Source organism: Neltuma alba, unplaced genomic scaffold (assembly GCF_004799145.2).
Source record: "Neltuma alba isolate B1F8T4 unplaced genomic scaffold, ASM479914v2 tig00012402_pilon, whole genome shotgun sequence".
Lineage (NCBI taxonomy): Eukaryota > Viridiplantae > Streptophyta > Magnoliopsida > Fabales > Fabaceae > Neltuma > Neltuma alba.
In genome coordinates, this window is record NW_021636895.1 from 192,804 (window position 1) to 216,281 (window position 23,478).

Consider the following 23,478-nt stretch of genomic DNA (forward strand, 5'->3'; position numbering starts at 1 on the left):
TCAATATATTATATATTAAATAAAAATAAAATTAAAAAGTTGAATTTTAAACAAATTTAAGATTTTTATTAGTTTATGTAAAATAAGATATCATACACTGGCGTAAGCTCAAATTCTTTAATGTTGATATGAGGATTTTGTAGATAATATGTAAATATTTTTGTAAAGCACTTTTTAAGCCTTCTCGACTTTAATGGTTTCTCAAAACTCACCACATAAATTTTTAGGCGTGAAAGAAAAAATTGTACGATTTACCTATCCAAAACTCTACAGAGAAAATGTAATGAAGTCATTTTTCCCACTGAAAAAGGAGGAAGGGCTACACTTGCAAATTAACAAGTCTTGTATAAAAAAACAAGAAGAAAAGAGAAGAGCTCTCACTGCACTTGAATAATTTGTTTGCACATAGGGTTTCATAGGGAAAAAAAGTTGTATCTTAAAAACGATGACTACATGATAAAAGCTCTTATCTATAACCTCTTTCCCTACCACTAAACTTGCCCATTTTTAAATCACTCTCCTACCCCGGAACATAAGACCCATTTATAAACAAAAATTATTAATTATATGGGCAAAAAGAAAGAAAGAATTATAGCAGCAACTCTCAAACAGAAAAGAATGTACAATCGATAAACCGCTTTCGTTGATGTCTCCTCAGGAATTAAATCCTCTAATCTACCCTTTTTACAGCAGCCTATGTATTCCATAGAAAACCTTCACCTCCTACCTCTTGAAAGTGAATCTTGAGGAGTCAGCGCATAGTTTCCACTTTCGAGTGATTGATTCTCACTGTCAACATTTTTTGCCTTCGAACAAAGGAAGAAGAAAGAAGATGTGTATATTGTGATGTGCCACATGCTGTAAAAGAGAAAAACATCAAATGACGGTCCCTCTCTGATTCTTAGGAAATTGATAGTGTAAATTTCAAAATAATATAGACACGTGTGAAGGGCTTAGGGCCTCACGATTCAAGTAAGGCTCATAAACAATGCATCTATCTCTCTGAAGTCGACACGGTCACTTTCTAATGAATTGAGTGAATTCAAATGTGGTGGGTGCAGACTGGGAAACTAGTGACATCATACCTGTGCCAAAACCAGTACGTCGGACTAGTTTCAAGCTTCCAGCTTATTCCAGCCATGGCCAATGCTACAAAACCAGCCAATAAGAAACCCCACCGGAACCGTCTCAGAAGCGTCTTCATGAGATTATAAAGCCGTTGCTTTATAGTTTCCAAGCTGCAGGGAAAATCCATCATTCCTAATTTTAGTAATGACCAGATATTTAAGTAAGCTGTCTATAAGATTCTCCTGAGCTACTTCGGCACACAAGGTGACTTAGAAAAGACCTGAAAGGTTGTTACCCTCAGTGACATTTGAATGAGTCATGAAGGGATCATTATCCCAAATACCACTTTCCTTTTTCTCTAACAGAAATACTAAATATTACAATAGCGAGACTGTAATGGTTAGGATAAATGTGTTAATCTGTGGTGAATTCCAGGTTTAATGGCGTCAGCCAAAACTCCCAGAAGGGGGGAAATTATGGATGATAGGGAAGCAATCAACATAAGTGCAATATGTTATGTAATTATAATTATATAAGAATTGATTTAAATAGTAATAGGATTTAAATTATATTAGTAGGGTTTGGATAGATCAAGATATCTAGAGAATATTTAGACGAGACTAGATTTTTATTAAGATTTATATCTATTAGGACTTACGCCTATAAATAAAGCTAGCATACATGATTAGATTTGTAATTCAACAAGACTGATATTATTCAGATTATTCTTTGCTCTCTATCTCTGTCCCCTCCCCCCCCCCCCCCAAAAAAAAAAATCTAAATTCTATAACATAATACGACAAGAATAACTCTTCCATCAACTAGTTAGTCTATGCGTGCTATTATTAATGAGGTAGAGAGAACGAGGGGCCAAAAGGGAGGGGGAGTAGACAGAACTCACCTGTTAATGGAATTTAATGAAAATCCAATTGAGAAGGAAAGAGACCTATACTTCGATGAGATTTCTATCAACCAACCAATAAGAAGACCAGCGCCTCCGATGACTATTACAAGAACTATGTTCGAAGACCTGCCCATGTCAGCATAGAAAATTACCCAACAATACTCTAAACCATCTTATGCGGTATATAACCACACAAATATCTGTAATAGTCTAGTGTACCTGGTTGCTTTTGTTGCAGCCATCAGAGCTGTAAGGATAGCAACGGCTGTGTGAATTGCCCTCTTAAATACTTCATCAATGGTGGCAAGGTAAACGAAAGTGCTAACCACAGCCATGAAAGAGAGCCAGAAGTCCATGAACTGAAAGATATTAAGGCAATATGTAAGGTTACCCTGATCTTTTGAAACAAACTTATAAGGAGAGAGCACATTCCCACAAGAAAAAGTAACTACTCCACTGTTTGTTTTGTTATTTTTCGGGACATCAATTTTGGACCCCCTCAAGAAGTTATGTATATGGGCTAAAAGGATTGGCAATAACAGTTATCACATCCGTTAAGAACACAACTTACTTAAAACAGTAGGTCATCTTTTTTTTGATACACAACAGTAGGTCATCTTCATAATTGCATTTCTACTAAAAAATATTTTATTTCCACAGATTAAACAAACAATGGAAGCAGAGCTCTAACCTGTAGGACATTATAGTTCAACGCACACCACGTGCCTACATCACAAGCATGATATAGTGCACTTGAAATTCCACTGGATGTGAATAAAATCCACTCTGCAAAGGCCTGCATGAAGGGAAGTATGCGTTCAATTGCAACATGTAAGATATACAGGGATCATTTTTCTATTGGAGATTTAACAGTAATAATCTTCGAGTTAAATAAAAATACCCCGTTTATTATTTAAATTCAAATATTTTATGACACAAGATTCTGAAGTTGCTAATCTCCACCTCAATTTGTCTATTTAAATATCTAGATTATAGGATCAGGAACTATTCTCCTCAACATGTCAGTACACGTGCTAGTTTTAATGGTCCCAACTTTCAAGATGACACCAGAAGGCTAATCCTGCATGTGGCTGAATATTTCACGATAGAGCCTAACGTAGGTAGGAGGGTCAGAGACTGTTATAACCACAAGATTCTACGATATTTCTGACATCACCCTAGAAAGTCATAATCCTCTAAAACTGAATTAACACAAATTATGATAAAAGCCTGATACAAAAAAGAAAGTGAAAGGTGAGAAATACCTTTCGCCGAAGTGCCCAATATGCAGGCAATATGGCTGCAGCATTAGAGACAATGAGAAAAATTGATTCCCTCACATGCCCTGCACAAATTTTCAATTAGTTGACTAAAATTAGAAGCAAGTATAGATGTCCGGGCAAATTCAGAACAAGATGGTTATACTGATTATATGAATCTACAAACTAGATAGTTTAGCCTGCCAGGTGGATGATTCTTCTTTGAAGGAAATTGGTCTAAATTGAATGCATAGTCAGGAAACCAGATAAAAATAAAAAGGCAAAAAAGAGAATGATCAACTTAGATAATTACAAATATTTGAAAAATAAAATAAAATAATATATGTTCGAATTGAACATCCACCTTGATGTGACACAATTTCGATGCTACAGTCAAAGCCCCCATGGTTTCGATCACAAGCGCAGAAGCTGAGGCCAAGAGGAAAACACTTCAACTAATGAAATAAATACAAATCATGCCATCTAGAAACTGCGCAATATGGCATTCTCTACCCTCATAATGCCTCAATCACTATTCAATAGTTTGCCATTTAAAATTCTTGCCTAGCCAATAGAAATAAAGGATTGAACCATAACATAATTGATAATAAAGAACAGGACAACTGCTTAAAATAAACCTGTAGGATGTTAGTCCACTTGCATCAAAAGAAAATTTGCAGACCCCGTGTGAGGAGCATCGCTTTGGGCATCTTTCAAGTGAAAGAGACATGACGGTCTGTCCCTTTGAAGAAGCAATACTGGTATTAATATGTCTTAAACCAAAGCCCCATGTTCCTTCTCTAGCATAGATAATATAAAAATCAATCTTGTCATCACTTGATTCATATAGCACGAAAAACATAGATGGATCACTCCTCCTAATCTTGTTAGCATAATAATAATCCCAATTGTCAAGAGACGGCAATCCACCAAATCTGGCATATACTTCATAACTGATCTTTGAATCAGAGGATAGTCGAATGTGAATGTTTCCTCCAGCTGCACCGCGAGGAATGTCCAAAAGAAAGTAAGTCCAGGTGTTATCACGTTCTCCTACGTATGATGAATTGCTTAATAGTGGCTGAAGAGGAAAATTAGCAGAATCTGAGGGCACTTGTCCAATGGGCAAATAATATGATTCAAAGGGGGTTGAACCTCTCCTTAGGACTGTCTGCAAACAACCATTCTCACCCTGTCAAGAAAACACTCATGGGATTTCTTCAAGCATCAAGACAGAAGTTTTTTTGTTTTTTTTGTTTTTAAGCAGACGACAGAAGTTATTCTAGTACAATGTGTTCTTAATATTAAATCTATGTCAATAAAATAGGAAAAGATAATCACCTTTAGCTTCTAACATATTGTAACTTCCTCGATGGTGTAAGTGAAAAAATCCATACGGATATTAAAGTTCTATATGATATTCTAATGTGAGCATGCTCATACATGTTTAATTTCAATTTGGGATAATTAATACAAATCTCAGATTATCCTTCCAAAGTTTCACATCTATATTTTTATCACCAGTGATTAAGATACAGGCATTGCAAATTATATTTTCAATCTACCCTTAAAACCTATAACCTTAAGTATAAGTAACCGTCTACAAGAAATGTCACCTATACAATTTTTTTTTCTTTCCCCAAATAGGATACATTGACACACAGTTCATTATCATAATAAAGAAAGCATATGAGGTGACAGTAAAATTGAAAATAGAGGCAGAGGAACATTTTGTAAGCAATCCCACCTGAAGTACATAGCTTTCCATTGTACAATTTGGTCCAGCTTTCCCAGATGGGCATTCAAGCACTTGTGATTCCACGGAATAGCAAACTCTTACATCACTCTTCTGTGCCTCTCCAATATTTTTTGTAAGATTAACTGGAATTATACTAATGTACCAACGACCAATAAGGGGTGAACGAATGACCAAAGGACCTTTATTTAAATTACAGGAATAGTCATGCAAAGCTACTGAAGGTATTGCTCCATGCCGAGCAAAACACATTAGATTAGCATCATTTGCACCAAAAGTGCTACTTACAGGAGTAACTTGGAATGTGACATTTGCTGCCATAATGGTCATCTTTTCCACCATATTCATTATATCCAAGGAATATAATTCTGGCGCACCTTCCTGAACACAAACAGTTCCAAAATTATTTCTGCAGGTCACCATATTTTCCACCATTGACTTGTTCACTTCTGAAGCAGCAGAGATTGAGCATGAAAGTGGATAGACAGTACTATTGCAGAATGTGCCCCTCATCATGGAATTTGTGCATCCTTGGACACTTATATTGGCACTAAATGAGTATGCTGGGCCTCGGATAATCTGCACAGATATTGAAGTAGTTCTTATAGTCACTATGTGGTTGATGCGTCAAGACCCATTATTGAAAGATATAGCCGGACGTTGATGTGGAAATTTTCTGGAAAACTTTGTATGCATTTATTATCTAAAGATAAAATTGTCTGCTCAAAGCTAAATCAGGGATTGAATTGGGTCGTTGTTCTTGTAGAAGACAATGATCATATCAATAGTGATAAAAAATTACAATTTAGCAATTAAACATTAAAAAATTATGAGAATGGATTTGATCCCAACTATATAAATTTAAAATGATAACATCTTCAATTTTAACACATAATTGAATAGAAAATATGACACTGAATTCCGTCATTAACACCAACATCCAAAAATAAGAAGAAGGAAAAAAAAAACAATAATACAACATGATTGAAAAAGCAGTAACTGCACCAACGTCAGAAGTTGACAACACAGGACTTAAGGGTTGCTCAACTGGTTGAAAGAAGTCATGAACAAACGTTAGGAATATTCAGTCTTTTGGATAATAAACCATACCATCTTTGACTGTGTGCTTGTCGCTCCAATGCCATTGAAAAGGCCAATGTACCAAATGCCTGGAGATATCTGAACTATGATGTGTTAAATTTTCAGTCTATTCAAAAAGGACAATAATCAAATTGCCTGTGAACAAAACCACAGATTCCCACCCCGACCACCCAAAAAAAAAAAAATCATACTGTAGGAATTTTAATATTAACTACTGAGGGATATAAACTCATGTCATTGCTAGCCACAAGTAAGAGACACACTAAGCTTGAAAGTATGATATCAGAATAAGCAAACGAAACTACATCTTCAAGTAAAAGGACCTCTAGCAATACCTGCTCATTTGTCAATTTCATAGTGAAGTTTTTACGCATGGGAAAGCACTGCTCCACATCAAGACCATTCATTCCTATAAAATAAGGCAAAAGACATGAAATAGAAGGAACACATAATCTTGGGTTGAGCATTCATCCCTTACCCCCAAAAACATCACAGTAAAGCTACAAAACTGATCGAAATTGAGACACAACATCCTTTAAGTAAGGCCTCAAATTTGGATGGAGAAAACCATGTTGGGGGAGTTCTCCACCTAACTAGGACCTGACCTAACTAGATACCAGGTGGTTTGTAAAAATTAAGGGGGGAAAATAGAAATTTTAATTAAATACATAATAATGAAACAACAGAAGAAAAATCATGTCAATAATAAATGTTGGTGGTACTTGAACAAATGAAGATATTTCTTTGGGGTAAAAGTGGTTCACTGTGCTAGCAGCACAGAGTATACCCTAAATCTAACAAAATTATAGATGTATCATTGAAAAGGACTTCAAAATAAACTACACGCTAAAAGTTGAACTGACTTGGGTGGCTCATACCTGAAATGGCCGGATCTTTCAGAGTAGTGTTCAATGCATCTGGTAATGGAGGGCTTCCATCTCTAAAGCATATTATTGGCAGTACGCTTTTTGAAACCCTTTCAATTGTTGAGGCATCCTGAGCAGATGAGGGAGGCAAATATGTCATAATTAGCATGAAACCAGATAGAAAAAAGAGAATGTTTTTATTAAATGAATCAAGAACAACAAATTAAAAACACATATAATCAAGTTCCTATTGGAATGTTGTGTTGTTTTCACTTTTACCTCAAGCAATAACAGGTAACTCAAACGATAACTATCAAAACAAAAGAGCATAAAATAAATTAAATTTGAACAAGCATTATAACTCAAACATGCCATCATGCACCTGATAGTATTCCATAGTATTCTATCTATCAAGTACAGCGAATATACTTACAAGGTCAACATCTGAGTTCAGGGCTATGGACGCAGCAGAAAACCATTGTGGCAAATCAACTGGGACAAGGGAAAACAAGAAAAACAAGTAAGATCTTCCAAAACCCCCCATAAATATGCACTTGAGAGTCCTCAAAAGTAAATCATGCAAAGTTTATTATCATCTAATTCTTGCTCGCACAAGGATTCCTTGGATATTAGCTAGATGTAAATGTAACAAAGTAGCTATCCAACATTTTAAACTTGATAACAGAGGCAAAAAGCACATATTAATCCAGATCTCGTACGCATAGAATGAGGCATGACTTGGGAGAGGTAACTAACCTAAGATGGGACTACAGCGGAATATTGAAAATTCTTCATCAAGTTATAGCTCAATGTATTACAAAGGGGGGGGGGGGATATGAAATCTAATAAGATTGCATCCGATTTTCATGCCAACATCAGTTCTTCCAGTGACCTGATTGTCCCGCTGAAGAAGTATACACTGATAAAAGATTGACAAAAAGGTGATTTTTATCTTTTCCTTAAATTTCCATGAGAGCAAAAAGAAATGAAGGATTTATGTATACTTGGAGAATTAAATTATGGGGTCATTTAAATTGAACGGGAATCTAGCAAAATACAGAAAACAGAATACTGAGATGATCAAGAAGAGCTAAACTGTTGCTACTTTCCTAAAGTAAAACATTGTGAGTGGCAAGAAAAACCGAGGAAAACAAGAAACACAGGCAAGCCATATATGATTCAGAATCCAATCACGACCAATTAGACTTCAACAGAATTATGCTTCATGAACAACAAAACAAAACATATAAACCATACAAACCAAAAAGTTCACTATCAATTGGCTAGCCCACCTCTGATGTACCGCAAATCAAAGGGCTTAAGCGTGGTACGAGGGTAGCTGAAGCTGGAAACAGTAAAGGTGTTGTCAGTTTTCAGTTCATCAGCACAGTGAATGCCCAATGGACAAGAAAATAGCAGCTGAAGAGTGAGAATCAAATTGCGAAGATGGCATTGAGTCGAATTGAGAGCCATATTGCTAAACTATGATTTTTAGAGTAGCTCTCGGCTTCTCAGAGCATGGAGCTGCAGAGGAGCGAAACGCAGAATGGGGCATTAATGGTTTAATTAATTATAGCGCGAGTGAGATTAACAACCGAAAAATAGTTTTGGTACTTCAGTCCCTGTACGATATTCTTATATTCTAAAAGAATAAAAGAATAAATAAATTATGTTTTTTATTACCTCTAATCCTAATTATAAGACTCAGTTGACTTATTTGAGGAGATTAAGAAAGTAAGTTAAGTTAGTTATTTGTAATAAATAAGTGTTGTCATTCCTAAAATATCCTTGCTAATTAAGTGTATTGGCTAGCACTATCATTATTAGAAGGACTATCTTGGAAAAAAATGTATAAATATGAGAGACAAAATGGATTGGGATCTTATAATTAGGACCAAACAAAAAGTTAAACGGTATCTTATATTAAGGACTATATTAAGGACTGGAGGTAGTATTTTTATTTTTATTAATTTATTGTGTTAAACACGTTTTTGTTTTGGTCTCCCTGTTAGTGAGTTGATTTGTCTCCATAAAGCAGTAAAGCGATGTTGCGACTCCAACCTTACGCGCGCCCGGGGACGTCAGGCCCCTAACGTATTTTTTCTTTCTTTCCTTTTTTTTTTTGGTACAATTCTTTCTTTCCTTTTTTCCCCATCGTTATTGCATCTTTTAAGGATCCATACATTTTCACCCAAAAAATGATCAATATATTTAAAAAAATAAATTAAATACTTTAAAATCAGAATTATACTTTTGAGAATGTCTCAAGTATCAATTTTCTTAAAATCTTATTGTTTTTCACTAATAAGATTGAAATGGCTTTCCACAATAACAAATTTATATATAAAAATTAATGATAAGTTCATGATTTTTTTTTATCTTATGATTCAGAAAAAATCTTGTTGAAAGAAATTGTGTTGGAAAAAAAAATTATTAGCTCCTTAAAATTATAAATCTTTATTTTTAAAAAAAAGTTATGACTGGTTCCTCAAATTTTAGTAATATTTGGGCCCAAAAAAATTAGTAATATATATTAAAATGAATAATATGTCCTTTTTGAATATGATGATAAATAAAGATGACCCTGGTATCGCATGAAAATCGTCATTAATACGTGAACATGAAAATGGCTTTATAAGAATAAGTATATCTCCAAGTTTCCCTGTGCAACTTCTAAATTATTTAAATGAACATGTTCATAAATGTAACCTTTCTTTCTTTTAAAAAAATTATTCATAGATTTCATGGAAAAAATTAAATATAGATAGGCTCTAAAACTTTCATATTTAGAAGTCAAATTTGTACATTTATATGTGATTTGCTTTATGCCTTTCTTAATGGGGCAGCCTAAGCACTCAAGCGTTCAGCGCACTACTTAGCGACGACGGAATCAGAAGTTGCTACCCATTAAGCACCGGCACTTGCCAAACATCACATGAATACACCCCCAAAAAAAAAAAAAAAGTAAATTGACAATCACTTCACCGAATAATAACATTTGGTGTTTGGGCCTATCACCGGAAAGAAAAACTGGGCTTGGGTTAGGCCCATTTAGCTCTTTTTTAGGGGAACACTTTTTTTTTTTGGTTTTTGGGTACAGTTCAAGCACTGCGTGAGGCACTTTGAATTTGAATCCTGTTTCACTTGTACTGAGCATAGCCATTTGGTTTTTGACGGCTAAGACGCTGCTAATAATGGCAGCACTGCACTTAATTCTTTTACCTTATCATGGATTCTAGTTTAGTGTTTGAACACAATTCAACCCACTTCACCTTCCCTTTGTTTTTTTTTTTTTAGGCCACCTTAAAAATTAAAGCAACAGAGTGACGTCAGATAGTGTCAGCTTTCCTAATCCCATGTGCGAACCATGTTGTTTTCAAATGGACTGAACCTAACGGCCCAACTTTATAATGGGCCCAAATAATCGAAGCCAAGTAGACTGAAGAATGGACATGCTCAGTCCACCAGCTGCTGGCAGAAGCCCACGATGTGTTTCGCCCTGGAGAACTGGGGACTCAGCAACGGAAATAACTAATGATCCTTTTATACTTTCTTAAAATCTATTTTTTAAAATCAATTAAACTATATTTTCTCAATCCATTTAAAGAAAGAAAGAAATTAAATTCTGTACAGCGAATATCACCCAAGAGAATCGTTCTAGTTTGAAAAACAGATCGGAAATAATCTAAGTCCATAATTAAGGAAAACGATCTGGCCAAAAAAAAAAAGAATTAAGGAAAAAGATAAGTCTCAGCTGCACTCTTTTTTTATGTCTTCTCTGGATCTAATACAAACTGAAAAATATTTTTTTGGGGGGAAAAAAAAGGAATGAATGGGACGATGATAGTAGGTAAGATAAGGTGCAGCCGCAACTTTGCAACTAAATTCCTTTCTAATTAATTCCACCACATTCATATGGACCTTATCTAGTATTAAAAAAAACAAAACAAAACAAAAGGGAGCCACCATAAGAGAAGTTGAATTAATTAAAGAAGGCACATTTGGCAAAATCAAGCGGTGTCACTAAAGATGATGTGACCCGACCATATATACCAGCTTCACTTTAAAGAGTTGTTTGATGTGTGCTGGTGCACTAAGACTAGGACGTAGCAAAGGTTCCATATCTACCCTACTCCCTCCACTTGGTAGGCACCTCTCACCCTCTTTCAATTAAAGATATCATTCATATTACCCCGTTTATCTAATTATCTTCCTCCTCCTGTTCCTAATATTACATCTATTTAATTAATTTGATTAAATTAAGAAAGTTAGATAAGTTAGTCAATTATCAGAAATATGACATTTTTTTTCTAAAACACCGTAATCATCCTCCTTAATATCTTTCCTTCTTCTTCTACTTGATTATAATTGAAGAGTATCTGTAAGGATAATTTAAAAAAAAAATAAATATGAGAAATATGTCTTATATTTATAATCAAAACCAATTTAACAATAACGTCCTATATTAAAGACAGAAAAAGTATATAAGTGTGTTTATTAAAAAGACACTATGAAATGATATTTCTTTTAATAAGAAGTGGAATCTTAATTTATGGTATTATAAGAAATTGGCCCATTTTACTAGTTTAAGGGGCATTAATGCCATGTAATGTTCTGCAACGTGTAATTAATGTGAGGTAGCATTTTTTTTTTTTATGGCGTTACGGAACCAGCACGTGCACATGTGAAGGCATAATTCCATATAACTGAGCCTCTCTCTCTCCCGATTTTTTTTCCCCCTTTTTGGCGCTGTGCAATGACACCAAAGTCATTAATTAATCAGTGACCGAGTTTGTAACCTTCATCGTGTACTATGGAATAACTTGTAAGGTTTCAAGCTCAAAATTCACAGAATTAAAAATGAACTTCTCTTTTTAATGTATCTATTGGATGGATGATGATTTCTTGTTCCATCGCCGCCAGTCTTAATGAATTTGCTGTATTTTTCTAATCTTCTCCCCCCCCTCTATATATATATCAAATTTGAGTGCTCAGAACTTATCAAAACAATCAATAACAAGTCTCAAAACTCGAGTCCTTATAAATATAATTCTAAACTAATTTTCGATAAAAATTTTACATCAACAATGGAATTTACATTCACGTAATTATATTGTGAAATATAAGGAACATTTTCACCATCTTTTGCCGGTCTTTATTTATTTATTTTGTTTGTAGGGAATGATAAATGCAGCCATCTACTCTAACAAATGAGTTTATTCACTGGGGATTCGGTCAAAAATATCACTTCATATTGCGAGAGAATCGCAAAAGCACCTTCATGTCTTTATCGAAAATAACAAAAAATATCTGTTGAATTTTAAAATAATAAATAGATGATTTTGATAGATTTTGACTTGTTAAAATCATTACAAGAGCACTTAGAACCTCTATAAAAATAGTTAGCACGACTTATTTGTTTTTTTTTATATTTAACATGTATTTTTCCTTTATTAAATATTAATATTTTAACAATATATGTAATAAAATTTATAACCAAGGTATGAACAATAGAACTTATTTTTGACTGCAAGACGAGACTCATTGTCTAGTTATTACAATAATAATTCAAATTATGCATAACTGCCACCTAAAATTCATTATACACACACATGTTCATCTCAAATAAAATGAATCCTACGTGTATTTGTATAAAATTTGAGATCAATTTTAATAGTTTACGTAATACTGAGATTGATGGTACTAAATTATAAATCATGTTAATTATCTATTCTGAGCTTATTATCCAACTTAAATATCGTGTTTTCATGAATTCTTGATATTATTTTTCAAAATCGATGGCATTTTATCCGTTGTTCATATCCTTTCTTTGTTTTTTTGTTTTTTTTTGTGGGGTCTTCATTGCATGAGCCATTTTGCCTAATGCCCTTCCACAAAGCAACTGAGTACCATAAAGGCCAAGAAAACGACAAAACAGTGACTCCTAAAAGAATAAGATCGAATCTTCAATAAACGGAATCGAATTTTGCTTTTCTTAAGGTGGAAAAGTTTCATTTTATTGAGGGCCATAAAATTCACAGTTTTTTTTAAAATAAACTAATGCACATCTCATGTGATCCATAGAATCTGAAAAATAATTTGTATAATTTATAATTCATAAATAATATTAATTTGTTAAAATTTTCATATTATATACACTATGTTCAAAAGTAAATCGGATGGAAAATAAACTACAGTTAGATATAGAAAACAAATTAATCATCACTGCACAATAGAGGCGCGTAAAATAAATTTCGAATTAAATTGCTTTATAATTATTATGATTTGAAGAATAGATTTAGTTGTAATTAATTTACAATATTGATTTTTGGTACAATTGAATTTGAAAAATCAAAACCATGGTTTTTTTTTCAAACATACCAATACACATTATTTGCACATGTCAAAATCAATTGTGAATAAAAAATCATGATTATTTCATAACCTACTATTACCTGTTTTTCAGTTATAATTTCCATATCTAAGCACCATATTTTGGAGTCAAATTATGCTTATAAATTATATTCACATAATGCTATATCTGAAACTAATTTGAAATTGAAAAAATGAAAGGAAATAGTGGAAATAAACATTTTTAATTTTAATTATTTTATTCTTCTTTCTATTTTTAACCCTCCTCTCTTCGTCCTTCTCATTCTAAAAGGAGAAAAATGAAAATAATATGTGGGTTCGTGAATAAATTTTTTTTTTTATTTTTCACCTTCTTAGCAATAAAAAACCAAATAGAAAAAAAAATTCCAATATCTCCCTAATCCTCTTCCCTTCTGCTCAATCAAAGTTCAAGTTGCAAGGGGTGTGTGTGTGTGAATGTGTGTGCTGTGCGAACTTATATTATTAATGATACAACTTGTTGTACGAGTAACATTTTACTTATGCCTAACATTATTTGACTAGGAAGCTAGTAAAATAAAATATTAATTGAACTTCTATTAATCTTTGCTCAACCCAGGTGCCACAAATATCTGCGAATGCCGTCAATTAAAAAAATGTCTACATAACTATAAATGAATACTACTAATTATGTTAAATATAAATTTCAATAAGAAAAGTATTTGGATTGCATATGCGTATGTTTTATTTATTTATTTATTTATCTTAACAATGGCTTCATAGAGATAAACATACAAGGCCATGTTCCGAGCTTCGTGTTCAAACATGTACTCACTGGGTCTATTAATCTAATTTAATGCACACCGCCATTGCGCGTTATCTGGGCTCATGCTTGAGCTACACCATCGTTCCCCCACGCCCCGAAAATAAACAAACAATAAAACAATTAATTAATTACACACAAACACTATATATATATATATATATATATACAATCAGAAAATATGGCAATATCCGAAATTCGTCTTGATTTCCCTTTTTTATTTTAGAAAGACAGGTCTTCATTTCTGCTCAAGTGATGGCGACAACATTCATTTGAGCACACACAATAAGCTCGTTTAGAATAACTTATAAGTAGTTTATAAGCTGCTTTTCAATAGTAATTTACAGAATACGAGGCAAATATGTCAGAAAAATTTTGTCTCGATTTACGTGAAACATGCTTATAGAGAATTTTCACTGCTATGCCAAACGGCTCCAATATTCTACCCAAAATGATCCCTTATTTTCTTTGATAAAATCTCATAAAAATATCTGAAACTTACTAAATTCAAATCATGAATTCCTATAAAAATATGTTGTTATTTATAAGTCAAGAATCTCAAGATAGTAAAAATATGTTAAAGTGTATGAAATAATCTTGATCTAAGATTTAGTAATTTTTAGATTCTTTTAATGGAATTCTTCCTATTTTTTTCTTCACTGCATACAAAATACAACAACTTTCACGTATGTAGAAAATTCACATTGATCTCCTCTCTGGCTTCATTGTTTTTGGTACTTGTTGTATATATATAGCACACACGCGCATCTGCATCTTCTTTCCATCCTTTCTCTTCTTTTTTTCTCCCCTCAGCCCATAACCACTTTGAATGAAAAATTAAATGCCCGAGGATTACTATTTAAAAAAAATATATAATCCCAAATAAGTAAAAAATAATAATTTTAAATCGCTCAAACTTGACATTAAAACAAATAAATAAATCTAATTAAATTTCAGCCGTTCAATTTTTGATTCAAAGAATGAGACTGAGACGAGAAAAGGAAAAGTGGACAAGAGGCGAGAAGATTCGGATCCATACACAGTTGCATACTCTAAATTCATTTCATCCAAAGAAGTTGGTAAAAGAAAATTCGCTCTTTTCGGTTATTATTTGGGACAGCAGAAACCCCATGAAAGAAACAAAAACGGCCCATTGTTACTCCCAAAAAACATGCACCCTCAATGCACCACATATTTATGTTTTTTAATAAAATATTTGAATAAAATACGATAAATCTACTAAATGATATTACATCTCATTCTTAATATGCAAAAGCTACTCTGGCTTCCAATTTGATCCTACATATAAAACTAAAATTCACTTTGTCTCTCATATTTATTTGTTTATTTTAAAATAATCATTATAGTAATTGCACATGTTAAAAATTCTATCAATTAGTAATTCTAGCTAGGGATTTTAGGAAATTCAACTAATATTTATCACAAAATATTCTTTTGGTTTTATTTTTAAGTAACTTCCAGCATATTTCATACTGACGAAGAAAAACTTTAAACTTTATTAACTCTCATTTAAAATTCAACAACTTTGCAACTTTATCCCTATTTAATATACAGTATACCTTATACAAACAAAATCAATACAATAACAAATAAAAGGTAAAATTGTACATCTATATAAAAAAATTTCTTTAAGTACTATATAAATAGGACAAAAAATATCTTCTCTTTGCCTTATAAATAAGACCAGAGGAATAATTAATTTAATAAAAAATTTTAATCTATTTAAATTACCCAACTAGTTGTTATATTAAAAATAAGAGGTGGTAAGAGAATATAAAATCATAAAATGTCTGATAAGTGTTGTCTTCTGAATTTCTATTTACTCATAATAGATTATTATTAAAAAAAAGGAATATAATATGAGGTGTTCAGTTTTATTTTATTGAGTAATACTAAAGCGTATGCAAGAATCCCCAAAAAGAGAAAGCAACTTTCACAATTATAAGCTGGCATATATGGTGGGCCACAATATGCTTATGCATGGGATATAACTGCCAATTTATAAAGTCCAATCCTCCGTTCCCCTGATAAAGCTTTGAGATGTTAAAGTCCCCTCGCTACTATATCCACAAACTACAAATTAGATCTTCCCAATTTACCGTTTTGCCCCCCTTGCAAACATCTTCGCTCCTCACACCCCCACCTCTTTCACACCCCCACCCAACCCAACGCTACGACACATCATCATGTCAAACTAAAAATTAGCCTCATTCCTCCATAACCCTAAAATCAGAAATCTTAAAAACAAAAATTAGAAAATCACGATAAAATCACAACAACAACGATAATCACAACGACACGCATTAAACTCCCCCCAAAGCCTCCACCTCTTTTATCCTACATTAGCGATTTCAACGACCTCGCTTTCACTGGCTTCCTCATTCGCTTCTTCCCGCTATCTCCATTCGCGCCTTCTTCCTCGTCCTCTTCGTCCTCCTCGTCATCGTCCATCCCGTAATCGAATTCCTCGTTATCCATCTGCGACGATGAAGACGAACGAGAAGGCGATGATGTGTTCTGGGTGGTTTCCTCGTTCGCTTCTTCGGCTTCCGTTATCGTCGAATTCTCAACCCCCTTGAGTTGCTCGTTCTTGCTCCTATGATTATTGCTTCCTTCTCCATTCCTATCGCCTCTTCTCTTCCCCCACAACGGACCAAACCCAGAATAGTAATAGAATTCATATGGGTTCGAAGCAGCCGAAGAAGAAGAAGAAGAAGAAGCTCTCTTCGCGGCACGTGCTTTCCCGCGCCGTGCTCCGGCGGCGGAGGCGACTGCAGCAGCAGCTGCGGCAGCGGCCGCTTTCTTTGAAGATGAGGTGTTGTTATGATTATAACTAACGCTATTATTGTTATTGTATGACCTAAGCAAAGACAAGTGATGCTCACAGAATGATTGACCTTGTTTAGCTTCGTTCTTACAATGCCAATTCTTCCCGTCGGTTTTCAGGCAAAACGAGGTCGTTTCGTCTGCGATTCTTCCCTCATCAATATCTTCGAGCACCTTCGCTTCGTTATCGTGCACGACGACGGCCATATCCTCTATCTTGGGAAACGGCTTCGTCTGATCGTCGGCGTCCATCATTGACGCGACGCTGCGTTTTGATCAGGATGAGAAATTTGGGAGAATTACATTGCAGCATCGAAGAAATGCTCGAGACAAAAACCCTAGTGAACAATATATGTACAGTCGCCAATCGAAGGATAAATGGGGGATATTAGCTTACCTCTCAACGGCTCCAACAGAATCACCACGACTTCCATTCCCAGTAAAGCTATCTTCTTCTCCGTCGAACTGAGCGGAGCAATGAGTAACAGTGAGAAACGAGTGATACGATAATCATTGACCTAATTGAGAGTTGGAAGCAATATACATGATCGAACAAGGAGAATTTAGGGTGCGGGGAGAACCTAAAGAAGGAAATACGGAAGAAAGAGGGGAAGAAAAACCCTAATATCGGAATGCAGAGAATTAGACGAAAGTGGGTGACGGGAAGGGTTTTGGGGTAGATCTGGAGCGGAAAATGAAATAGAAGATAGAGAGGGAGTGGGGAACCTGGAGGGGCGAGTCTGAGCCGAAGGGGATCACATCCCATGGCGACTGGTTCAGCTGACACACGTGGGTCTGAAAGTTGTCGTCGAGACCGAACAGGACCGAACCACCAGCAGAAGCAACACCACCACAGAGCTTGGCGTTCTTGCGGATCCTCATGGGGGGAAGGTAGAAGGAAGATACGAAGATTCGCGAAGGGATTCGTCTCCGGAACTGATTTCTGCTTCTCTGTTTCTCTGTTGTGGGGTGGGAGAGAAAGAGATCTCCAGTATTTTTTTTGGTTTCGCAGATCTCACAAAACTCGATAATCAGGGTTTGGTTTGCTTGCTCGCTCTCTCTTTCTTTCTCGGTCCTTCGTATGTTTCTATTTGTTTAGCTCCACGGACCATATTGCCCCTAGGTTATTCGCCTATTTACGCGGAGCTACGAAGGGCTTGTTCGCGAAAAAGAGGCCTGCCGCTATCACACGTCACTGCGGCTGTCCAAAAGCGAATTTTAAATACGGCGGGCAAGAGAGGAAGCAGCGGCGATAATCACATGGCCACGCACCTACATTAACAGAATATACACCCTAGCAACCAACTAATGGGAGAGACCTGCAATGGGAAGGAAGAGTATGAATAGGATAGGGGCATTATGGTAATGAGGAAGGGTGAAAAGTGGGGAATAGGAACGGGGAGCGTGGGATGGACGCGCGAAATCCAAGACAGAGGAGAAGTGGCCAACAAAGCTGGTCCGGAGAAAGGTGGGAGGGGGGACCCACAGGAGAGGTAGGAATGGACGATGAGGATGAGGGACAGGAGAGGAAGGGTGAGGGGGAGCGCAGTGCATGAGAAGTGCCACTAGCAAGAGAATAAGATACCAAAACTTGAAATGGGCGTCCTGTGATGAAAATATAAATGGACATGATAGGCATAAAGTTTGGAGCAGCGAAGGGCATGACCATGCGTGGCTCTATCTCCGCTTGATTCCTTTGTCGAAGTACGACATTTGGGGAATTTCATATTATTATTGTTACTATTATTTTTGTGAGTTCAATTTACATATTCTAGGATTGGCCTGTGAGCGGGTATGTCTGGAACAACAAATGGCGAAATTAATTGGTACCCCTATGGTCAAGCCTGAGTGAATGCCATTTCGCCCTAAGCCCCTAACCCAATTGTGTCCTTATTTGCATTCTGGGGGGCAATGAGGTTTTTTCAGGATAAAACGATCCAAGTTCTTGTTAAAATATAGGGATAAAAGTTTTATGCAGAAAGAAATTTGAAGCACATAAACCTTTAATTTGAAATTGTAATGACCAAAATCAAAGTAAGAAGCAGATATTATATATATTGATACAGGTTTCATTATCAATGGAAGATCATAAATTTGAACTGTAGACTGTTAGTGATTGACTTTTGAGTTCAAAAAGGAAAAATGCGGAGCCAAACTCCCATGAGGACCTGTTTTAGTTTTTTTTGGCCAAATAATTTCGGACACAGTTTTTTTAACTAAATTCTAGGAATCATTATTTATGTTGTCTTGTACCTCCATCCAAAACATGCCAAAAAAGGGTTGAAAATGATCAGGGTGACTGAGTGAGAAATCAGACCAAGTATAAGAGATTCAATATCTTGTACTCGCTGCGTTACTTATTATTATAAAGAGACAATCTTTAAAAATATAGTTAAATGACCTAAATTTTTATTTAAGTTGTTAAATTTATCAAACTACTAATCAGGTGATGTGACTTAAAAAGGGGATTTTAAAATTTTATGAAATGACTCTAATGCATTCATTAATTGAAAAAGGAACTCAACATTCTCTCTAGATTTTTAATGAAAACGGTATTAGAGTCATTTCAAAAATTTTAAAATTCTTTGTTGGGTCATGTGACCTGATTAGGAACTTGACAAATTTAATTACTCAAATAAGGATTTGAGTTATTAAAGCGTCATTTTGCCTATTATAAACAATTATTAATTCCTTATTATAAGAAACAATTACTAAAATCATGGGATTCAAAATGCAAGTTAAATTTAATTAGAAGCAAAAAATATGCAAGATGTATACATATTTTTTCAATTATATTATTGTTTGTAAAGAGAATACATATGAAGTAATAAGGGAAGATTTACTGCAAAGAGCTAATAAGTGACATATATTTAATTGTGATAAAAGCAAAAAGACTAATTTAAAATTTCAGACAAAAAGAAAAACACTGGTTTCTTATATTTAGGGACTCTTGATAGCAATTGTTTCTCATAAGAAGTGACGAAGGGAATAACATACTCTTATGATTTTATTTATATGACAGAGAGAGAAGTTTTTTCTGGGTCATATTTATAAATTACTTTATTAAATTTTCAGCTGAATGTATTGTTTTGTCTTTAGTTTATTATAGTGTAGGTAGTTATCGCTTTTGAAATATATATATATTAAATACGGGTAAAATAGAAAAAATTGTTATATTTTGATAGAGTTAATATATTTTAAATTTTTTTTGGTTCGTATGAAATATACTGAAAGTGTCTTATAAATAAGACCAGAGAACTAATTAAGCTGAGTTTTCAAAATGCGAAGAAATCACATGCAGAGAGCTTCTTATTATTGAGAGACCTGACTTGGACATAAATCAGTGGATGACATTTTGCACGTTAAACAGCGTAACTATTTATGGCATCAGAATTATACAGGCAGGCCACATTTTGTAAGCGACAAATGAATCCAAAAACTGATCATGAATGAATATATAATAAAAGAAAAGGAATGAAGAAACAATTTTTTATTTGAATAAATAAATATGTATCGTTACAAACTCATAAGGGAAAATCATATAATAGAAAGCGGGGCATAGAGACATTGATGACGAAAAGATCGAGTTGGAGGCAACCGGTGGAGCAGCTGTGGGGAAAGGCTTCAAAAGAGTAACATATAAATATAATAGAAAGTGCTCTCCTTTCCCCCCCTTCTCTGTGTTTTCCTCTCAGACAGCTAAATAAATATTAAATCACACCTTTTCAATAAAATTTTTTTTTACAAATGTGAGCCATAATTCTCAAGACTTTTCAATTTCTTTTTTTAACGATTAATGTATTGCCGTAAATGATTAAATATTTGCAAGAAAAATATCGCTCTCGAGACCTCATAAATCTTTTCTTCATCGGCATTCACTTTCAGTATAATCCTTCCACTAAAAGTACCGGTAAGATTAAAGATGAGTCCTTCATGCTAGTTTTGTCATGAGAAAGTAAAATAAAACCTAATACAACAGTCAATAAGTGCGTATTCACAATAAATAACAGAACTCTTGAATGCTCCCCTTCTCTTTAATTTGAATTATGATGATGTTTATTTTATTTGAAAAAAACTTATATAAAATTATATTATAAAATAAGTCTTGTATTTAGCCTTAGGATCGAAGAAGTATATATTATGCAAATCTTTCTTATAATTTTCAGATTTTATTTACATCCATCTAACTATTAAACTTTTTTTCTGTTTTGACCGCAACGCATTTCTCAAGATGAATCTTACCTAACAATCATTTAATCATATACTTGCCAAAAATAACATTGATATACATTTTCAACTTTTTTGTCATATTATTAAATGGATGGAGTTTGACCACGTTATAAAGTTAATTAATTTTAAGATTCTATATTTTTATTTTTAACAATGTAGATATTTTAAATATATATATGTCACTTGAAAACGTCTTGCAATAATATATATTTTTAATTAAATTATAAGATTAGAAAAATGATATAACTCTGAGAATATTATATTTTTGTTAAGCACACATCTGTAAGAAAATTACTCAAATTTTTATCAAGTTATTAATAAATTTGAACTTTTCTTGCCAGCTATTAATACATTTTAACTAGTTTGGATTAAAATATATTGTTAAAATAAATAATTTTATATAATTAAATTAAAACAGAAGACCTGTTAGAGAATTTTATTCTAATCGATATAAATATCTTTTGTAGAAGAACTTTTCAATGATATCTGGTCTAGCCCACCATAAATTCAATATCTTATTCAAATACGGAACTTATAAAAGTCACCTCTTAACATCCAAAGCGATGGATTTGGTCTGTTTTTGGATTTGATCGAAGAGCAATTGAACACAGTACACATCATCGACATCCTTTAGATTTTTTTAATTGCAAAATTCTAGTTCTAGTAAAATTCAAAAGGGCAGTTTTTTGACTAGTTTGTCTTTATTCACGAAAGAAAAAATTCAAAAGGGCAGTCATTAAAATCTCTAGACATCCAAAATCATCCGAAATGAACCCATCATCCACCTCCTCAGTCCTCACCATATTTTTCCTTTTTTTAATATATAATCCCCCCATAAGCATTTTAAGAAATATTTTACACAATCATCATTTAAAATAAACTCATTAAAGCATCCGTCTTCAAAATGATTTATAGACAACTTTTCAATCATAATTTATAAAATACAAAATGGGTATGTGAAAGAAATTCTCTCAACATGTTTATAAATATTTATATTCTTATTTTTATATCCAAGCGAGGCCAGTGTCTAAATATTTGCTGCGGTTAGCTAAGAAAAAAAAAAATCTAAAACACTTGCCGCCCAAAAAAACAAGAAATAAGAGGGAGGATCACTCCAATACATACAGAACATTTTACACACATATATATATTCCTCCGCTCCTAAATATAATTTCCTCGTACACACTAATATATGAGTCTTATATATATTTAGGAATACAGGAATATATATATATATATATATATTCATCCACTTGGCACTTGTGACTCTGCCGGCCCTAAATCTGTATAATCATTATCATCTTCATTATCGGATATTCTTTGAAGCTACTAATCAAAATTAAAATTATGGTCCCCTGACTGAAAAATATCATGACTAGATGAAACTATTACGGTAGTCGCAGGCGCACTAGGGGGAAAAAAAAAGCTGTAATATCATTCATTAATGGAGGGTGTCTCTCTGTTTGTTTCCTTCTTATATGATGTGGCCTCGGGTAACTTATATTTCTCTCGTTTTCCTGCTAAACGTGGAATTATTTTCTTTGCATAAAACAGAGCTTTCTTAAGTTCTAGTTCCCGTCGCTGATCTGGACAATCGAAGACGCGATTCGTTGAAATCGTCGTCGCGGCTTGGTAATTGTTGCCGCAGAATAAAAGGGAAAACATCTCAGGGAAGTTCGAGTCCGAAGATGTCGATAAAAACGCGAACCTACAGAAAACCTGTCTTCGATCTGTTTGGGTTACGAGAAAATAATGAGGGATGAAAATAACCGGTGGAAGAGATTCAGAATCTGGTTCTTTAATATTTCCGCGTTGAAGAACACAGAGAGCATGAAAATGGGGAAAACCGAGGGACAGGCAAGGAAAGATTTTCTCTAATTTTCTCGGGTTTTCCTGTCAAAACAGAAACCGCGAGGAGAATAACGGAAGCAATCGACCCCTTGAAACCCTAGCTAATGAATTCTAAAGGGGCAAGGGGAAGACTTTTTCGATTGTGAACCCAGAAATATGAAAATGTTGCGTCGCGTTTTGATGACACAATGCAAAACACCCCAGAAAAGAGTAACTGCATCAACAGATTTACATTTTGATGATAACGATAAGCCTTCTTCATAGAGAAGGGTCCAGAGTTAAGAAAACTTTGTTTCGATGAAGCATACAGTGATATTCATTGGATCTGTCATAGCGATTCCTTATTTTTAGAGCATTATCTGAAATGAGTTGAATCCATTGATTTATGGGTTTACCCCAAAAAAAAAAAATGATATCTGGTT

The 23,478-nt window shown here is 34.1% G+C and overlaps 2 protein-coding genes across 2 annotated transcripts; both read right to left on the bottom strand.

The window, feature by feature from the left end:
* Nucleotides 1-349: 349 nt before the first annotated feature.
* LOC114726778 (uncharacterized) lies at nt 350-8,501 on the bottom strand. Its single transcript, XM_028913481.1, has 14 exons — nt 8,247-8,501; nt 7,388-7,446; nt 6,967-7,084; nt 6,424-6,497; nt 6,098-6,166; nt 4,979-5,566; nt 3,870-4,402; nt 3,596-3,660; nt 3,238-3,317; nt 2,664-2,768; nt 2,192-2,331; nt 1,970-2,098; nt 1,086-1,238; nt 350-858 (listed from the first exon to the last, which is right to left on the bottom strand). The coding sequence occupies exons 1-14, from the start codon at nt 8,425-8,427 to the stop codon at nt 717-719; spliced, it is 2,436 nt and encodes an 811-aa protein (XP_028769314.1). The 5' UTR covers nt 8,428-8,501; the 3' UTR covers nt 350-716.
* A 7,625-nt stretch (nt 8,502-16,126) lies between these two features.
* LOC114726779 (growth-regulating factor 3-like) lies at nt 16,127-18,018 on the bottom strand. The gene is made up of 3 exons (XM_028913482.1): nt 17,702-18,018; nt 17,373-17,440; nt 16,127-17,240 (listed from the first exon to the last, which is right to left on the bottom strand). Exons 1-3 carry the CDS (start codon nt 17,855-17,857, stop codon nt 16,487-16,489), a joined length of 978 nt encoding a protein of 325 aa, XP_028769315.1. The 5' UTR covers nt 17,858-18,018; the 3' UTR covers nt 16,127-16,486.
* Between the last annotated feature and the right edge of the window lie 5,460 nt (nt 18,019-23,478).

Coding starts and splice junctions, on each gene's coding strand:
- LOC114726778 (XM_028913481.1), bottom strand. CDS start 8,427: ATGGCTCTCAATTCGACTCAATGCCATCTTCGCAATTTGATTCTCACT. Junction 5,567..6,097: donor CAAGCACACAGTCAAAGATG/GTATGGTTTATT, acceptor ATATCTGTGCAG/ATTATCCGAGGCCCAGCATA. Junction 1,239..1,969: donor TCATTAAATTCCATTAACAG/GTGAGTTCTGTC, acceptor TTTTCCCTGCAG/CTTGGAAACTATAAAGCAAC.
- LOC114726779 (XM_028913482.1), bottom strand. CDS start 17,857: ATGAGGATCCGCAAGAACGCCAAGCTCTGTGGTGGTGTTGCTTCTGCT. Junction 17,441..17,701: donor GCTCAGACTCGCCCCTCCAG/GTTCCCCACTCC, acceptor TGCTCCGCTCAG/TTCGACGGAGAAGAAGATAG. Junction 17,241..17,372: donor TCTGTTGGAGCCGTTGAGAG/GTAAGCTAATAT, acceptor ATCAAAACGCAG/CGTCGCGTCAATGATGGACG.